Below are 17,781 nucleotides of genomic sequence, written 5' to 3' on the forward strand. Positions count from 1 at the left end.
GGCTCCCACCTGATGATTCCCCATTTGTCCAAGGGTGGGTTAGGTTCCTAACACCTGTTGAGTTGTCCTCCAGAAAGAGCAGGGACAGAAACCTGGAGTATGATCCACCGGCCATGCTGCACTGGAAAAGCAACTCACTGCAGCACAGCGTAGCCATTGACAGCTGGGAGACACCGCGCCCTGGATCTACCCAGCTCGCAGCGCCTCGCAAGATTCAACGCGATTTCACGAGACGTTGCGATGTGAATCCCGCCCACAATGGGAGGGATCACTTTTTATTAACTCGGCATATTAGAGTGAGGCACTGCCAAAGTGACCAGGTGGCATTGTCAGCTGGCATGGGCACTGTCATGGTGCCAGGTTGGCACTGCTAAGTAAAGCTGGTATTTTTGCGCACGCGCGATCGGGCCGGGTTTGCCCAGCGTGGGTGGTGGTGAGGATACGATCGGGGCCGGAGCCCCTCCCATATTACATTCGGGCTGCGGGGGGAAGATTGGGAATTATTTAGGGGGCCTCGGATATTCAGAGGCCATTTAAAAATGGCGTCCTGATCTCTCGCTACCATGGGGCGTTCTGGTGAGTGGAGATTCCCCACTGTACAAAACGGGGCTATGTGCAGTCGCGTTAAATACCCATGTGTTTCTCAGCGCACTGCGAGTGCCAGGAAACACACGGCTAAACGTGCTGGCGAGGGGACTTTGTTCCCCTTTGGGAGAATCGTGTCTCTGAATATTAAAGAAAATCCTTGATTGGAACCAGCGAGAGAAAATGAGGAGATGGCCAAGATATTAACCTATAACAGCGCAACCAGAGGCCCTTAAAGACACCTCTGGCTGCAACTGGAGGCTGCTGCATTTATTTTTTTAAACTTTTATAATTCCAGTTAACCACCGGCTAATGAATAACCGTTTGGAGCAACTTTGCTGTTGGTGGGTGGGCGGGAAATCAAGCAGCTCCTAAATATGTGAGGACGGTTATTCATATATTTAGGAGCTGCTTGATTTCCCGCCCACCCACCAACAGCAAAGTTGCTCCAAAATGCAATTTGGAATCGGCCATGGCCTCAATTGACCTCAGGTTCATGTGGTAACAATGGCCAGTTAACAAGTTATACTTCAATCTCTTATTTCTCACCCGCCCAACCACCCCTGCTTTGTGCTTCTAAAATGAAAATTGTCCCCTTTAAATCTAAAATATTAATCATACTACAATGTGATTCCTAAGGTTCCGCTTCAACTTGGCTGTCCTATATGTTAAAATAACACTGACATTCCTAATCTCTGGTTTAAAGAAAGAGTATTGTCATGTTCACTCGGAATGATAGTCAGCTATCTCACCTCTTGAAACAGTCCAACCAGAAGAATTCTGGACTAAGGAAAACATATGGTCCGTCACTCAAATGTGATAGCCGTGCCAGCAATGTGTGTCTGCACCTCTTCATCACATGTGCCTGCCTGAGTCAGACCAGCTCCATCATCTGCTGGGAGATGTCCTGACATGTCAGGAATAATCTGCAGGAGCACACGCCAGCAATCGCCTCTCCCTCTCCTGCCCTCATGCTGTTCATCCTGCCACTTCTCCTCTTTCTGTTTTGATCCTCAGGATGGAAGAAACGCGACTGCTGAAAGAAAGGCTGCAAGCTATCACAGTAAGTTCTCGAAATGAGCCTTCCATGTAACCTTGGGCTGTCGAGTGTTTGTTTGTGTGTGTGTGTGTGTGTGTTTGGGTATGAAGGGCATTTTCAGGTCAAAGTCTCCAATGACTTTCAACTTTAGATAACAGCTCCTGGCAGACAACGTGTGTCTTTGTGCCCTAAACCAGGGGCTGGTTTAGCACACTGGGCTAAATTGCTGCCTTTTAAAGCAGACCAAGGCAGGCCAGCAGCCTGGTTCAATTCCCATACCAGCCTTTTTTTGCGACAATAAGCAATTTTCATTTCATTTCATTTTCAGACGTTCCGTAGTTTTTATACCCGTGGGCTTGCTCCTAATTTGCTTCCATCCTTGATATTGGCACAACTGTATTTTTATTGTTTTAAATAAGTAACCCTGAAAGTTGAAAATGAGAATCTGCAAGACAGTCTAGCAGAGGCACGTGTCAAGGCATTGATTTTATAAATATCAGTTTCCACGAAGCCAGAGTCTGCGCCAAGTACCATGACGCCATTGTGCTGGAGGGCAATTTGTTTACTTTCGAGGTGAGAATGGAACATGAAGCCACACCATTGTAATTATAGCATAGGTTTCTGTGTAGTAGGCACTTTCACTACAATTTCATTTCAGAAGATACGTTTATCATGAGAGTTCCAAGCATACACAACATTAAAACAATGAACATCAAGATTTTAAAAAGAATTCCTGGTCACACCCTGCTGGTGTACTGGAAGTATTCCAATTAGCTTGGGATGGTGACACATTTTATGTGGATCTTACTAATATCCTATAGGTTTCTCATATTTGATAGCGCATTTGCTATAATGTTGAAAATTACACTGTTGAATGAATGTTATAATAATTTCTAATGAATAATAATAGCTTATTGTCACAAGTAGGCTTCAATGAAGTTACTGTGAAAAGCCCCTAGTCGCCACATTCTGGCACCTGTTCAGGGAGGCCGATACGGGAATTGAACCCACACTGCTGGCCTTGTTCTGCATTACAAGCCAGCTGTTTAGCCCACTGTGCTAAACCAGCCCCTACTTGTGAGAGATACTGCAGATTGCATGGATGTGAACCTTGCTTGGGTCTCAGTGGAATACACTGGCAGGTGGTTAGATCATAGGGTAAAAACCCAAATTAGAAATTGGCAGATCACAAAATTATCTAGCCACTAAGCCAGGAAAACTAAACCTCATAGCATTAGTATAGAAGTGTTGAGCAACAGGTTTTTATAGAATTGTATAAATAAATACTTTTTCCATTTATTTATGCCAATCCCGCACATGTTTTTTGGGGGGAGTAATGCCATTCTACTCAGATTTAATAATACACTTTCTTCCAAATTTGCTGATTTGCATATTGCATTTTCATACTATTTGCGAAATATATTATTTCCCTGACAATTTTTCTGCCTGGATACAATGGCCTGGATTTTCACCATCGAAGAGGATAACGAGAGTCGGAGAAATTCCTGGCTCGAAATGTCTGACTCTGGAGAAAGTGCCCGTAAAGGTGGGACCTTTATTTTGAGGGGGCAGGTGTGATGGAGTTGGGCGAGCAAAGCTGGGAAAGACGTCAGGGGCCGTCGGTGCTGAGGTGGGCTGTTTAAAAGACCAACCTCAGTGCTATGGGACTTGGTGCTGTTTCAAGTAAAAACAGAAAGCCCAGCCCTCACCACCACCACACCCCCAACACACACACATGCCCCATGCCCTATCCATGCTGCATCATTGACACAGACTATACCCCCCACCTGCCGTCCATGGCCCCTTATGCCCCCTATGGCAACTCTCATTCTGTACTATTGGTTGAAACTTCATACATCCATTCATCTGCTGAAACAGTTGGGTTCCAGGGGAAATATTGTTTGATTGATATCTCTGCCTCTCATATCAGTTCTGTCAATTGCACACTTTTTATTTACACAACATTAAGAGATGTCAAGTGCTTGAAGATTCTGTTATTGATACTTTAAAGGGTTTGGATGATTGACTGATTGGGCTATAGTAAAAGCACTTTTGTTAACGTAGTGGAAAACAATGAGTGCACAACTGTATTTTTACAGCTTTCTTTACCCACTCTATTTTCACTATAGGACGTATTGGTTATATACAGTATATAGGGAATCAATGCCCATGGAAGTGCCACAGTTTGGCATGGAGGGCATGAGGGGCCATGATGGTGAATGGGAGCAAAGCTTGGTATGGGCGCATGAGAGGGGAGGTGGGTGGAAGGCCATAGTTTGGCATATGATACCTGAGGGGAAATGGGGATGGATCCGGGACCATTGCTTGACATAAAGAGGTATGGTGGCCATGGGGGTTGTGTGGAGAGGCATAGGTTGACATAGGGAGCATGTGGGGACATGGGGGTGTGTGGGAAGGTATACTCTATTTAATTCAAAGGACGAAAGTGACAAAATACAGGAAAGTATTATTAAACTTACAATTGGACATATAGGGCTGGATTCTCCGCCGGCAGGATTCTCCATTTTGCTGGCGCCTGGGGGTTTCCCGGCAGCATGGGGCAGCCCCACAATGGGAAACCCCATTGACCAGCCGGCGTAACGGAGAATCCCGCCAGCAGGTCGAGTCAGAAAAGTGGCGCGGCGGGGCTCAGAATCCAGCCCATAAATGGCAAACTAGCGTAATGGAATTAAGGGATCTAGAGATACAGGAAGGATAGTGGAATCACAGGATCTGGAGATACAGGTACACAAATTACTCAGAGTAACAATTCAGGTCGGTGAATCTTCTGGTCCCCGAAAGTTAGAAATAATAATATTTAGGTCAGCATGGTAGCGCAGTGGTTAGCACTGGGACTATGGTGCAGAGGACCCGGGTTCGAATCCTGGCCCTGGGTCACTGTCCATGTGGAGTTTGCACATACTTCCTGTGTTTGCGTGCGTTTCGCCCCCACAATGCAAAGATGTGTTCGGTAGGTGGATTGGCCACATTAAACTGCCCCTTAATTGGAAAAAATTAATTGCGTACTCTAAATTTATATAAAATTCATGGGCTGGATTCTCAGTTTTTGATACTATGTCCCCACGCCGGCGTGAAAATGGTGGTCTTTTACGCCAGGAACACTGGTGCAAAATGCCCACCGATTCCCCGTTTTGCTGGGGGCTAGCAGGGAGGCAGCGTAGAGCTCGCAGCTCGAGCTGCCGATATGGCCCTGAGCACTTCCGATTCCGAGACGGCGCATGCGCAGGGCGGCAGCTGTGCTTCATGGCGGACTCAGCCGCGGACCCAGACTGCAAAGGTAGTGCCCCCTTTTGGCCACTCGTGCACCAGACCGCCGGCCCACAGTGCCCAGCCCCGAATGAGCCCGCCCACGGATCAGCCCTCCCACGACTGTGGTGGCCCCGGATTGAGGCTGGAGCTGCCACGCGAGGTTCCCGGACGGTGTGAGCACACGTAACCGAGGCCGTTGGGAACTCAGCTGGTCGGGGACGGAGCATCGCGGAGCGGGCCTCAGGCAATGACCTGAGGCAGTGGATAATCGGGGCGGAGTACTCCCAGAGTACAACACTATTAAGGGGCGGAGAATACAAAAACCGGCACCACTCCCAATATTGGCATCAAAACGGATTCTCCACCCCATCGCCGAATGCGATTGCGTGTCAGGGAGCGGAGCATGCAGCCCATATATTTCTATTGGCTTGCCATTTGGTTGATGGACTGATACATTGGGCAGGATGTACCAGCTGTTCACGCCAGCGGGAAATTATGTTCCCATGCTGGGGCACAGGTTTCTTGGCGATGAGGGGTGCTGTCACCAGGGAACCCATTGGCAATGGCGGGGTCTGTAGATCCCGCTGGCGGGCCTCCTCCGCCGCCGAAAACCACACGGCGGGGTGGGCGGTAAATCCCGCCCATTGTTCTTGCTGTATGACTGCAGTGCAAAAGCAAAATGTGGCACCCGGATGTACATTCTCATAACAATTAATTCCTATTTCTTTCAAATAGTATAGCATAACATCCCTTTTTCTTTAAAAAAAAATGTCATGCCTCTATATAAATATAACTGTTCCAATCATTTAGCTTTTTTTAAAGCAAAGAAGATTAATAATTGATTTTATAAATAAACTGAACACCATAACAACCTTTTGTAGCTTGTTTTCTTTTTAAAAAATATTATTCACGGGGGCACTTTAGTGATAGGATGTTGTTCCTTTATTTTGTAGGTTTGTCATTCATTACTCTCACACTGTACAGGTGATGCTGTGCTTGTAGCTTCCGGTACAATGGGAGTCGTGATTCATGTCATTAATGTATTGTCGCTTGCTGGTGATTTTGTACTGCTTGTTGCTAATGCTATTGACTCTGTCTTGTTGGTCAGTAATGTTGCTGGGGTGGTTGATGATATCTTCTGCTTTTTCAGCTCCGGTGTAGATCAAATATGTATTCTATTTCTTCTCATTTGCTTACCGCTTTCTGTCTTAATGGTGTATGACTTAGTGTCTCAGCTTCACCAACAACCTTTGCTGGATTCCAGGTTTTCATGATTGGATCCTGTGCACACACAATGGCCGGGATTCCTCCGTGCCGCAATCGCGATCGGGTCCGACTCCGCTCCTGCGATTCTCTGGAGAACGGAGAATCGCTGCCAATTGGGTGCACGGGGTCGATGCGGCGCCGGTCGGGGGCCATTGAAAGAGGCCCCCGCGGCGATTCACCGCCGACAACTGGCCAAGTTCCCGCCGGCGTGGTTCATTCATGGTTCCACCCGGCGGGAGCTCGGAGTGGTGGCTGCGGACTCAGTCAACGGGAGGGGCCCTGCGGACGGCCAGGCTCGCGATCGGGGGCCACCCATCGGGGGGGCCTATATTGTCCAGGGCCGGCCTGCGGTGTGGGTCCGCCATGTTGCGCGGAACCACAGTTGGAAGTGCAGGGCCCCATATTGGCAGCCGGAGCTGCGAGGCACTGTTAGCCCCCTGCAAAACGGAGAATCACTCTGGGCTTTTCCCAGGAAAGTCCAGAGTGAATTGTGCCAGTTTTCTCGCCGATGTGGGGACATAGCCCCATTATCAGAGAATTCCGTCCAATTTCTCCCTTCAACAGCTCAGGCAAGGATTTGCATGTTTGCTGAAGTGTTGACCTGTGTATCAATGAGGTGTTGTCTTACTTTCTAGTGGTCACTTGGAGGGAGTAACTTGCTTCCCAGAGTTGTTTTTTTACTTTCTTTCATTCAATAACTCCGCGGGACATTTCATGTCAACCTTGAGAAGTATAAATCAGAGTGACAATAAGGCAATGTTTGGGTCTTCTTTCACCTCTTAAGTATTTTGTGACCGTTCTCTTGGCTACCTGGATGTGTCTTTCTATCAACCCATATCCACTTGGCAATGCGGTGATGATATGGAAGTTATACTGTTCACTGAATTCCTTAAATTCTCTGAAGGTGATTTGGGTTCCATTGTCACATATTCTTCTTTCAGGAAATCCTTGCTCAACTAACAGAACCCGTACTGCCGGAATCATTTTTGTAGCTCTCAAATCTTTTACTTTTCAGAGAAACTGGGACCTTTGAGCAGTAGCTCTGCAATTATGAGACACCATTCCTGATCGAGTGTGAATAAATCACCTCCCACAGAATGCCTTCTGGGCGGTACTTCAGTAGCTATCATCTCCTCTTTCTGTTGTGTATTTTTGTACTTCTGGCATACATTGCATGTAGACACCATTCTTTCAATGTCTTTGTATATATCTGCCCAGTACACAACTCGTCTGCCTCTGAGATTACACTTCTCCATTCCCATGTGGCCTTCAAGCATCTTCTGGAGAAGTTCCTCCTGCATCTTTTTGGGTATGATTATTCTGAAACTGGCTAGCAAAATATTATCTTCTCGTGAGATGTCATCTCTGATAGGCTAGTACTGCTGTATTGCTGGCTGTGTTTTCTGTGTCTTATCAGCCCATCCCTGGATCACTTGTTGAGAGAGCATCTGTAACTCTTCATCTTTATCGGTAGTACTGGTTAGCACTGTTGCTTCACAGCGCCAGTGACCTGAGTTCGATTCCTGACTTGGGTCACTGTCGATGCGGAGTCTGCACGTTCTCCCTGTGTCTGCGTGGGTTTCCTCCGGGTGCTCCGGTTTCCTCCAATAAGTCCCGAAAAGACGTGCTTGTTAGGTGGATTGGATATTCTGAATTCTCCGTCAGTGTAGCTGAACAGGCGCCGGAGAGTATTTTCACAGTAACTTCATTGCAGTGTTAATGTAAGCCTAATTGCGACAATAATAAAGATTATTATTATCATTTTATTATTATTATCATCTCTAACTTGACTCCATTTCAGTGGGTACATCAAATAGGTGCTGGATTTATATTCCTCGATTTTATATCCCATGGTTCACTGCGATAAGCCCCAGGATGGCAGCACTATCTATTTCACTGACGTAGAACAAACAGTTAACATCGATAATAGATGTTCTTCTGAAGAGCCATACAGACTCAAAACATTAACTCTATTTTCCCTCTCCACAGATGCTGCCAGACCTGCTGTGTTTTTGATATAGTTAACGTCTGTTCTCCTGTGTGTACCTCTGATTTGGGTTATTCCTAGCTGTCAAATCTCAGTTACCCCATATGCCATTAGCATGAGGTTGCTTGGAATCAGAGTGCCTTTCTAGGGGAGCCCATTTTCTTACACTGTTTTTCCTCCGGCATCAAGGTTCAGCTTCAGATTTATAGTTGTGAGTTTATTCCTCACCCTCTTCCTGATCTGAATTGTTGTGTGAATTTCTTTTCTCTGCGAACTGTCGCATCCAGCCATTTCCTGGTTTCTATGTCCATTGTGCTCTCAAACCCATTGTCTCGCCCTCCCCCCCCCCCCCACCCCCCTCCACCCCCCACCCTTTTCTCTTTCAAGGTGCATCAGTGCTATTGTTCGTGCTCTGATTTGTTTGCAATGTTCTGTCTTCGCCTGCACATTTTCCCCAGTAATTTGGCTTTCTACAAGCTCTGGGGTTTGATCCGCATGCCGGACCATTTCCTTCTGTCTGTGACCTCATGCTGCCGTCCACGGCTCCTGGACACCATTCTCTCTGCCTGTTACGCACTCATTTGCTTCTGTTTCTCAGCATTGACCTAGCTGCTTGGAAGTTAGCATCTTCATCTGTCTACTTGTGGCAGTAGCCCCAGCCTGCGACATTATGAGTCTGTCCTGTCGATCAATTTTCTCCGTACGTCAGGGTGCGCAGTGCCCCCATGTGTGATCATCTAGCAGCCTTTCATTTGTGTCCCTGAATTTATATTTTCTGGCTGTATTTAATTTGCGTTCTGAAGTTTGTTCAACAGGCTCACCGGATTCCAGCCTCAGGCCTAGAAATTCGTATCAGTGGGTTTGACTTTGGCGAGAGACGTGTGCTGAATTTTTCAAAACTCTCGACTTGGTTTCTGCTGTCACCTTCCTGCTCTTACACAAATTTAAATTTGTTGCTCCCGCTCAAAAAAGGATGTCGTTGATCCTTTCCTCTTCACTGCTGCCTTTTAGAAAGCCACTGAATGTCAAACCGCACATTTGTTTATACATCTCCAATGCCTCTATGACATTATCGACCTCCCAATCTATCAGTAGGGGTGGCACGGTGGCACAGTGGTTAGCACTGCTGTCTCACAGTGCCAGGGACCCAGCTTCAATTCTGACCTTGGTTGACTATTGCACTTCCTCCCCATGTCCACGTGGGTTTCCTCCCGGTTCTCCAGTTTCCCCCCACAGCCCAAAGATGTGCAGGTTAGATGGATTGGTCGTGCTAAATTGCCCCTAAGTGTCCAGGGATGTGCAGATTAGGTTTCAGGGCTCGGGCAGATTGGACGGGGAAGTGAACATGGGTAAGGTGCTCTTTTGGAGGGTCAGTGCCCTCCTTCTGCACTGTAGGGATTCTATAATTCTATGATCATGAGCGTGTTTATTGCTGTGCCTCTGGTCATTTTCTTTTCATACGATTCACTCAGTTTTTTTCTTTCCCTGGCACTAATTTGATTTTATTCTTCATCTAATTCAGCACTAACTTTCTTCAAGATGTTTGATATTTTACTCACAGACTCACACTGCTACCATGCTACAGCTTCTGTATCCTATAAGTTAGAAATAACCACACTTCAGACTCAAAATGCTGGAGCTTCATCAGTGCATTTCTTTCAGTTCTCCAGGTGGCTAGTGGACCGGTAATTTGGCAGATGATTGCACTGCAGCTTTATATAGAGATATAGAAACATAGAAAATAGGAGCAGGAGTAGGCCATTTCCCCTTTGAGCCTGCTCCGCCAATCAAAATGGCTGATCATCCAACTCAGTAACCTGTTCCCGCTTTCCCCACATATCTTTCCAACCCTTTAGCCCGAAGAGCAATATCTAACTCCATCTAGAAAACATACTGGGCTGGATTCTCCATCGGCGTGATCTTCCATTTCGCGGGCAGCGCACTCACACCCACAGATTTCCCCACAGAGTGGGGGTGCCCACAATGGGAAACCCCATTGGCCGGCTGCCGGGACGGAGGATCCCTGCTGCTGGCGGGGGTGCCCTGCACCAGAAAACAGGTGCGGCGGGACGGAGAATCCCACTCACAATGTTTTGGCCTCAACTGCCTTCTGTGGTAGCAAATTCCATAGGCCTACCACTCTCTGGGTGAAAATCTTTCTCCACATCCCAGTCCTTTCCTTGGACTACGACCCCCACCATCTGGACACCCCCAACATTGGGAACATCCTTCTTGCCTCTTCCCCGTCTAGTCCCGTTAGAATTTTATAAGTTCCTATGAGATCGCCCCTCATTCTTCTAAACTTCAGCGATTATAGGGCAGGATTGTCCAATCAGGAGATTCCCGCCAGAGCTGAATCGCTTCTGTTCCATGCTGATGCTGAGAGCAGCGGCCAGAAACGATTCAGTGTCCTTTGCCATCCAAATCTATGCATGGCAGGGATCACAAGGGATTCAGTCGCTCATAAGTAGCAGCCCGATAGCGAGGTCTGGCAGCTGGACCCCACTTTCTGCCCCGCCCACCACTCCACAACACAAATCAGCCCACCCCCAACAGATAGGGACATCCTCCCCCCAACATGGGAATTTCTGAGTCACCTCGCCCCCACAAAACACATGCATGAAGGTGACATGACCCCCACCAGAGGCCCCCATCATACCCCCCACCAGGCCCACAACCAGAGAGCCCCAACAGACCCCCACCAGAGAGCCCCATCAGTCCCCACAACCAGAGAGCCCCAACAGACCCCCCACCAGAGACCCCCATCAGATCTCACCACCAGAGAGCACCAACAATATAAAACAAAAAAGAGTGGCTAAGGTAAATATTGTTCCTTAAGAGGATGAGAAGGGAGATTTAATAATGGGAGATGAGGAAATGGTTGAGGAACTGAACAGGTTTTTTGGGTCGGTCTTCACAGTGGAAGACACAAATAACATACCAGTGACTGATGGAAATGAGGCTATGACAGGTGAGGACCTTGAGAGGATTGTTATCACCAAGGAGGTAGTGATGGGCAAGCTAATGGGGCTAAAGGTAGATAAGTCTCCTGGACCTGATGGAATTAATCCCAGAGTGCTAAAAGAGATGGCTAGGGAAATTGCAAATGCACTAGTGATAATTTACCAAAATGCACTATACTCTGGGGTGGTCCCGGCGGATTGGAAATTAGCAAACGTGACACCACTGTTTAAAAAAGGAGGTAGGCAGAAAGCGGGTAATTATAGGCCAGTGTGCTTAACTTCGGTAGTAGGGAAGATGCTGGAATCTATCATCAAGGAAGAAATAGCGAGGCATCTGGATGGAAATTGTCCCATTGGGCAGACGCAGCATGGGTTCATAAAGGGCAGGTCGTGCCTAACTAATTTAGTGGAATATTTGAGGACATTAATAGTGTGGTAGATAACGGGGAGCCAATGGATGTGGTATATCTGGATTTCCAGAAAGCCTTTGACAAGGTGCCACACAAAAGGTTGCTGCATAAGATAAAGATGCATGGCATTAAGGGGAAAGTAGTAGCATGGATACAGGATTGGTTAATTAATAGAAAGCAAAGAGTGGGGATTAATGGGTGTTTCTCCGGTTGGCAATCAGTAGCTAGTGGTGTCCCTCAGGGATCAGTGTTGGGCCCACAACTGTTCACAATTTACATAGATGATTTGGAGTTGGGCACCAAGGGCAATGTGTCCAAGTTTGCAGACGACACTAAGATAAGTGGTAAAACAAAAAGTGCAGAGGATACTGGAAGTCTGCAGAGGGATTTGGATAGGCTAAGTGAATTGGCTAGGGTCTGGCAGATGGAATACAATGTTGACAAATGCGAGGTTATCCAGTTTGGTAGGAATAACAGCAAAAGGGATTATTATTTAAATGATAAAATATTAAAACATGCAGCTGTGCAGAGAGACCTGGGTGTGCTAGTGCATGAGTTGCAAAAAGTTGGTTTACAGGTGCAACAGGCAAATGGAATTTTGTCCTTCATTGCTAGAGGGATGGAGTTTAAGACTAGGGAGGTTATGCTGCAATTGTATAAGATGTTAGTGAGGCCACACCTGGAGTATTGTGTTCAGTTTTGGTCTCCTTACTTGAGAAAGGACGTACTGGCACTGGAGGGTGTGCAGAGGAGATTCACAAGGTTAATCCCAGAGCTGAAGGAGTTGGATTACGAGGAGAGGTTGAGTAGACTGGGACTGTACTCGTTGGAATTTAGAAGGATGAGGGGGGATCTTATAGAAACATATAAGATTATGAAGGGAATAGATAGGATAGATGCGGGCATGTTGTTTCCACTGGCAGGTGAAAGTAGAACTAGGGGGCATAGCCTCAAAATAAGGTGAAGTAGATTTAGGACTGAGTTTAGGAGGAACTTCTTCACCCAAAGGGTTGTGAATCTATGGAATTCCTTGCCCAGTGAAGCAGTTGGGGCTCCTTCTTTAAACATTTTTAAGAAAAAGATAGATACCTTTCTCAAGAATAAAGGGATTCGGGGATATGGTGTACGGGCCGGAGAGTGGAGCTGAGTCCACAAAAGATCAGCCATGATCTCATTGAATGGCGGAGCAGGCACGAGGGGCCAGATGGCCTACTCCTGCTCCTAGTTCTTATGTAACACACTCTCCACCAGAGCCCCCATCAGACCCCGCCACCAGAGATCCCCAACACACTCTGCACCAGAGATCCCCACCAGAGACACCCATCAGAACCCCCCACCAGAGACCCCCAACATACCTCCCGCCAGACCCTCCACTAGAGACCCCCAACAGTCCCCACCACCAGAGAGTCCCATCAGACCCCACCACCAGAGAGCACCAACACACTCTCCACCAGAGATCCCCACCAGACTCCACAACCAGAGACCCCCAATATATCTCCCGCCAGACCCCCCACTAGAGACCCGCAACAGTCCCCACCACCAGAGAGTCCCATCAGACCCCACCAGCAGAGAGCACCAACACACTCTCCACCAGAGATCCCCACCAGACTCCACAACCAGAGACCCCCCAACATACCTCCCGCCAGAACCCCCCTCCCCCCCAGTGACCCCACCAAAGATCATCACAAGAGACTCCCATTAGAGACCCCATCATAGACCCTCAGCAAATTCCCCCATCAGAGACCTCCACCAGAGATCCCCCATTGAAGAGAGTCCCCACAACAGGGAACACCCCATAACAGAGAACCTCCCATAGCAGAGAATCTCTCATAGTTGAAAACCCTCCATATCAGACGACTCCCCAGCTTCATAGAAGAAAAACCCCTCCCTTCATCGGTCACACCTGCCTGGGAGCAGTTTGGGCAGAACCAGTGAAAAAAAGCATCGCTTTCTCCCTCACCAATGCCTTCACCTGCTGCCTCAGACAGATGACTAGAAAGCAGTAGCTGTAGAAAGCCAAAACCATATCACAAGGCCTTTAAACCCCCTCAGATCCTCTTATCTGCAAGGCTTCTATTCACTTCAAAGATAAATAGCGTTAGTAGTCTGTAATTGATAGCTTCCAGAGAGCCAGATGTTTGGGTTAATTATTTTCATTTCCCTTCACGCTTGAATGGATCTCAAGTGCCCTGCTGTGAAACTAATCACAATGCTAATGAACATCTAGCTATGACTGACTGCTGATGACCACATCAAAAGCAGTTAAGTGCTTTCTGCTGGGAAAAAGAGGAAGTGAAAGCATTTAACTCCTAAAGTCCAAATAAACCACATCCAATGGCTTCCCCTCATTTGCTCTACCATTTACATCCTCGAAGAATTCCAGTAGATTTATTAAACATTATTTTCCTTTCGTAAATCCATGCTGACTCTTTCGAATTCTACCACTGTTTTCCAAGTGCTCTGCTATAAAATATTTGATAATGGACTCTAGAGTTTTCTCCACTACCCATGTCAGACTGACTGGTCTATAATACCCTGTTTTCTCGTTACCTCCCTTTTTAAACTTTTCATCTTGCACTCATCAAGACAAATGCAAGTGTTCTAAATTTTAAACAATCACAACAACTTAAACGACAGGAGAAAATAATGTTGATTGGTTGGCAAGTTGACTCTGGTCAAGATTTTGCCATAGACTCCCCAGGGTCCCCAGCAATTCAAAAAATGTGCAAGAGTTGAACATATTACTTTTCTTTGTAGAGAACATGTCCGTGCATGTAAATGAATGTCATTCTAACAAGTATAAATGAGTTGCGTTATGAACTTGACTGATTATCTTAAATTGGTTGTTAGTGTAGCTATTAGTGCACTCAGGATTGTTCAGTAAGTGCTGCCCAATTACAAAACCACACCTTACAGTCGGCGTTTTGTTTTGGTTTTGCTAACCCAAGCCGGTTAAGTATGGTCTGTACTCTGCCTATTAGGAACAACTGATATAATTGAATTAGCCAAGGAAATGTCTCATGTGCCAAATGTTTGATGTTTAAAATGAATCTTCTAACTATCATGGTTCTTGGTATGGGAGGTGGTGCAATCATAATGTCACCATTATTAAACCTCCTGCTATTATATTCCAAAAGGAGATGAGTGATTTTAAACAAGAAAATCTCATTCCCTGATGTGAAACAGTTCTGAACTCTCTGTAAAACATACTTGATGCCGAATTTCCTGTTTTAAATTATAATTAACAAATCTAAATTAAGACAAATGTCACATTGTTAAAATATTCCAATGTAAATTTCTGACTCTTTAATTAGTATTTCCTTTGGCACCTGATGATGAAGAACTAAAGGCAATGTAATTAATTAAACTCAGTTCAATTAATCCCCGCATAGCCAGCGGACAAGGGTTAGACAAAGGGCACCCCAACAAAATATGGTCAATGATATTCGTTCTTCAGCCACTGAGTGCATCTGAGGAGTGATGCAATGCAGGACATTCCACCCCAGGTCCTTAATAGAACAAACTATTGGCTTCCTGAAGATATGTTTCTGATGTTTGGCCTAATTAGCCGGGTCTCTTCAATACCCACCGCAGAGAGTGCCCCACACTATCGCTGTTTGCTGTGCGCTGCACAATGTTGCGTTGCAAAGGGAGAATGTGTTGCATGAGGGAAACACTGTCACTTCGGAGGAGGAGGACTTTGAAATTGGATGGCTCTGAAGAAGGTGAGGATTCACACGAGCCACATGAAAGTGCCATTGCATAGATACAACATGCCAGATGTGCCCATGACAGCCTCATAGCTACAGGATTCCTGAAGGAATAAGGCAAAGATTAATTTTCACAAGAATTTGTCTTCACCTGATGCAGGAGATGCAAGCATAACTCCATTCTCAGCGTGAACATCTGAGGAAAGGTGAGAAATGTCCCAATGATCACAGAAGTAGAATCAGGCACCTTCTTCCCTAATAATGTGGTCATTATTTGAAGGCCTATAGCTTTTGCAGCATTTACCCTCTGTGGAAAGTGATAAACACTCCCTTAGTGCACATCCCTAAACAGCTTCACATATTATAGTCCTTTCAACGCATCACCAAGTGAATGAGAATGGCAGCTTTCAAGCTGCTAAAATGCCAATTCACACATGGATGCACTCATGTCAGTGTGACACAAGGGGCAGGATTCTCCCCTACCTGGCAGGGCGGGGGGTCCCGGCGGGATGGAGTGGCGTGAACCACTCCGGCGTCGGCCCGCCCCAAAGGTGCGGATTTCTCCGCACCTTTAGGGGCCAAGCCCTCACCTTTAGAGGCTAGGCCCGCGGCGGAGTGGTTGCCGTCCCGCCGGCTGGCGTGGAAGGCCTTTGGCGCCACGCCAGCCGGGGCCGAAGGGACTCCACCGACCGGCGGAGGTCCGCACATGCGCGGGAGCATCAGCGGCTGCTGCTGTCATCCCCGCGCATGCACAGTGGGGGAGGGGGTCACCTACGTGTCGGCCATCGCGGAGACCTACACGGCCGATGCGTAATAAAAGAGTGCCCCCACGGCATTGGCCCGCCCGCGGATCGGTGGGTCCCGATCGCGGGAAAGGCCACCGTGGGGGCACCCCCCAGGGCCAGATCGCCCCTTCCCCCCCCCCAGGACCCCAGAGCCCGCTCGCGCCACCTGGTCCCACCGGTAAGGGAGGTGGTTTAATTCACGCCGGCGGGATCGGCATTACAGCAGCGGGACTTCGGCCCATCGCGGGCCAGAGAATCGCCGGGGGGGGGATCCCGGTGCCGGAGAATTCGGCGGCCAGCGGGGGCGGGATTCACGCTGCCCCCTGGCGATTCTCCGACCCTGATTCGTAAGGCGGTCTGAACAAAAAAAAATATTTCATGGTTTGCACTTGGACATGTCAAGTTGGAGCAGAATCCAGAGAACTCTATTTCTTCCATTGCCAGCTCTCATGAATGCATGGTGGAACTGTATCACCTTACTACTAACCCTCAATCACCCTTTGTATACAGGATGCAGCAACCGAAAACTACACATCATGCACCAAAGCTGCGAGGTTTGTTTGCATTGCCCTCGCGGAGATTGCCTTGCTGGGACAACAGTTTGATTAGTTCCAGACCTTCAGGACCCTGCAGATGTCAGAAACCTGCCAAGTTTCTGACCTGGATGACCATTGCATTAGGGAGAAACGTGGCCCAGTCAGTACTGACACAGGAGTCAATGATAATTTCTTCCCATCGTAGATCCTGCTGATTGGACTGCTGGGGGCAATACCAATGGGCTTTGTCAGGGTGTCGGTGCACTACCCAGCCTCAGTCTCCAACCCTAGGGCCTCCAGGCACCTCCTCAGCCCCGGCATGATCATCACAACCGGTTTCGGATTTCAAAAATCAATAGTGAATTGCACCAGTGTGAGACCACGCCACCAGGGGGAGTGGTGGGGGGAGGAGGCGTCACACAGGGTTGGAAGTTATGGCTTAAAGCCATTTAATAATATTTAAATTAGTGGAATTCAGGTTCACACCCTTTCTGGGTAAACACGTGACCGGTGGGGGTTGGGGAGTATCTCATTCTGAAATCTTGCCGACACATATCCCGTTATTGCGAGAGTGAGCGGCCATAACAGAATTTGCGCGTGTGTCAAACGGGCTCGAAAAATGACGGCCATTGTTAATGTTCCGAGTCCATGTGAGACAGTGGCGTAGCAATCCCGAGATCCAGGGCAATGCTCTGGGGACCTGGGTTCGAATCCCTCCACAGCAGATTGTAAAATTTGAGGGTCGGCACGGTGGTACAGTGGTTAGCACCGTTGCCTCACAGCTCCAGGGACTCTGATTCAATCCCAGCCTCGGGTAACTGTCTGTGCGGAGTTTGCACTTTCTCCCCGTGTCTGCGTGGGTTCCCCCCGGGTGCTCCGGTTTCTTCCCACAGTCAAAAGATGTGCCGGTGAGGTGGATTGACCATGCTAAGTTGCCTCTTAGTGTCAGAAATGTCAGTGGGGTTACTGGGTTACGGGGATAGGATGGGGGCATGGGCTTAAGTAGGATGCTCTTTCCAGGGGCCGGTGCAGACTCGATGGGCTGAATGGCCTTGTTCTGCACAGTAGGAATTCTATTCTATGATTCTATGTGACCCTGCTACCTAATCTCAGCAGTCAGCTCTGAGGCCTGTTCTGCAAATGGTGAGAGTCTGTAACTTTTGGTGTTCCCCCACTTGTCTTGGCTCTCCCTTTTGTTGTGGGGGATTTTGCCTTGTATTACGACAGATT

The 17,781-nt window shown here is 47.7% G+C and overlaps 1 protein-coding gene across 7 annotated transcripts in view; it reads left to right on the plus strand.

The window, feature by feature from the left end:
• LOC140426158 (palmdelphin-like) overlaps nt 1-17,781 on the plus strand; it is a 136,727-nt gene that overhangs the window by 48,458 nt on the left and 70,488 nt on the right. For 3 of the 7 annotated variants that reach the window (XM_072510584.1, XM_072510585.1, XM_072510586.1), the window contains exon 2: nt 1,603-1,648. The exons of 3 other annotated variants lie outside the window; for them this stretch is intronic. In XM_072510584.1, coding sequence (XP_072366685.1) covers nt 1,604-1,648 — 45 coding nt within the window. In that variant the 5' untranslated portion in view covers nt 1,603. Of the gene's footprint in view, nt 1-1,596; nt 1,649-17,781 lie in introns of those variants that run through there. One more of the 7 variants, XM_072510587.1, reaches the window with a different exon arrangement.

Source organism: Scyliorhinus torazame, chromosome 7 (genome assembly GCF_047496885.1).
Source record: "Scyliorhinus torazame isolate Kashiwa2021f chromosome 7, sScyTor2.1, whole genome shotgun sequence".
Taxonomy (NCBI): domain Eukaryota; kingdom Metazoa; phylum Chordata; class Chondrichthyes; order Carcharhiniformes; family Scyliorhinidae; genus Scyliorhinus; species Scyliorhinus torazame.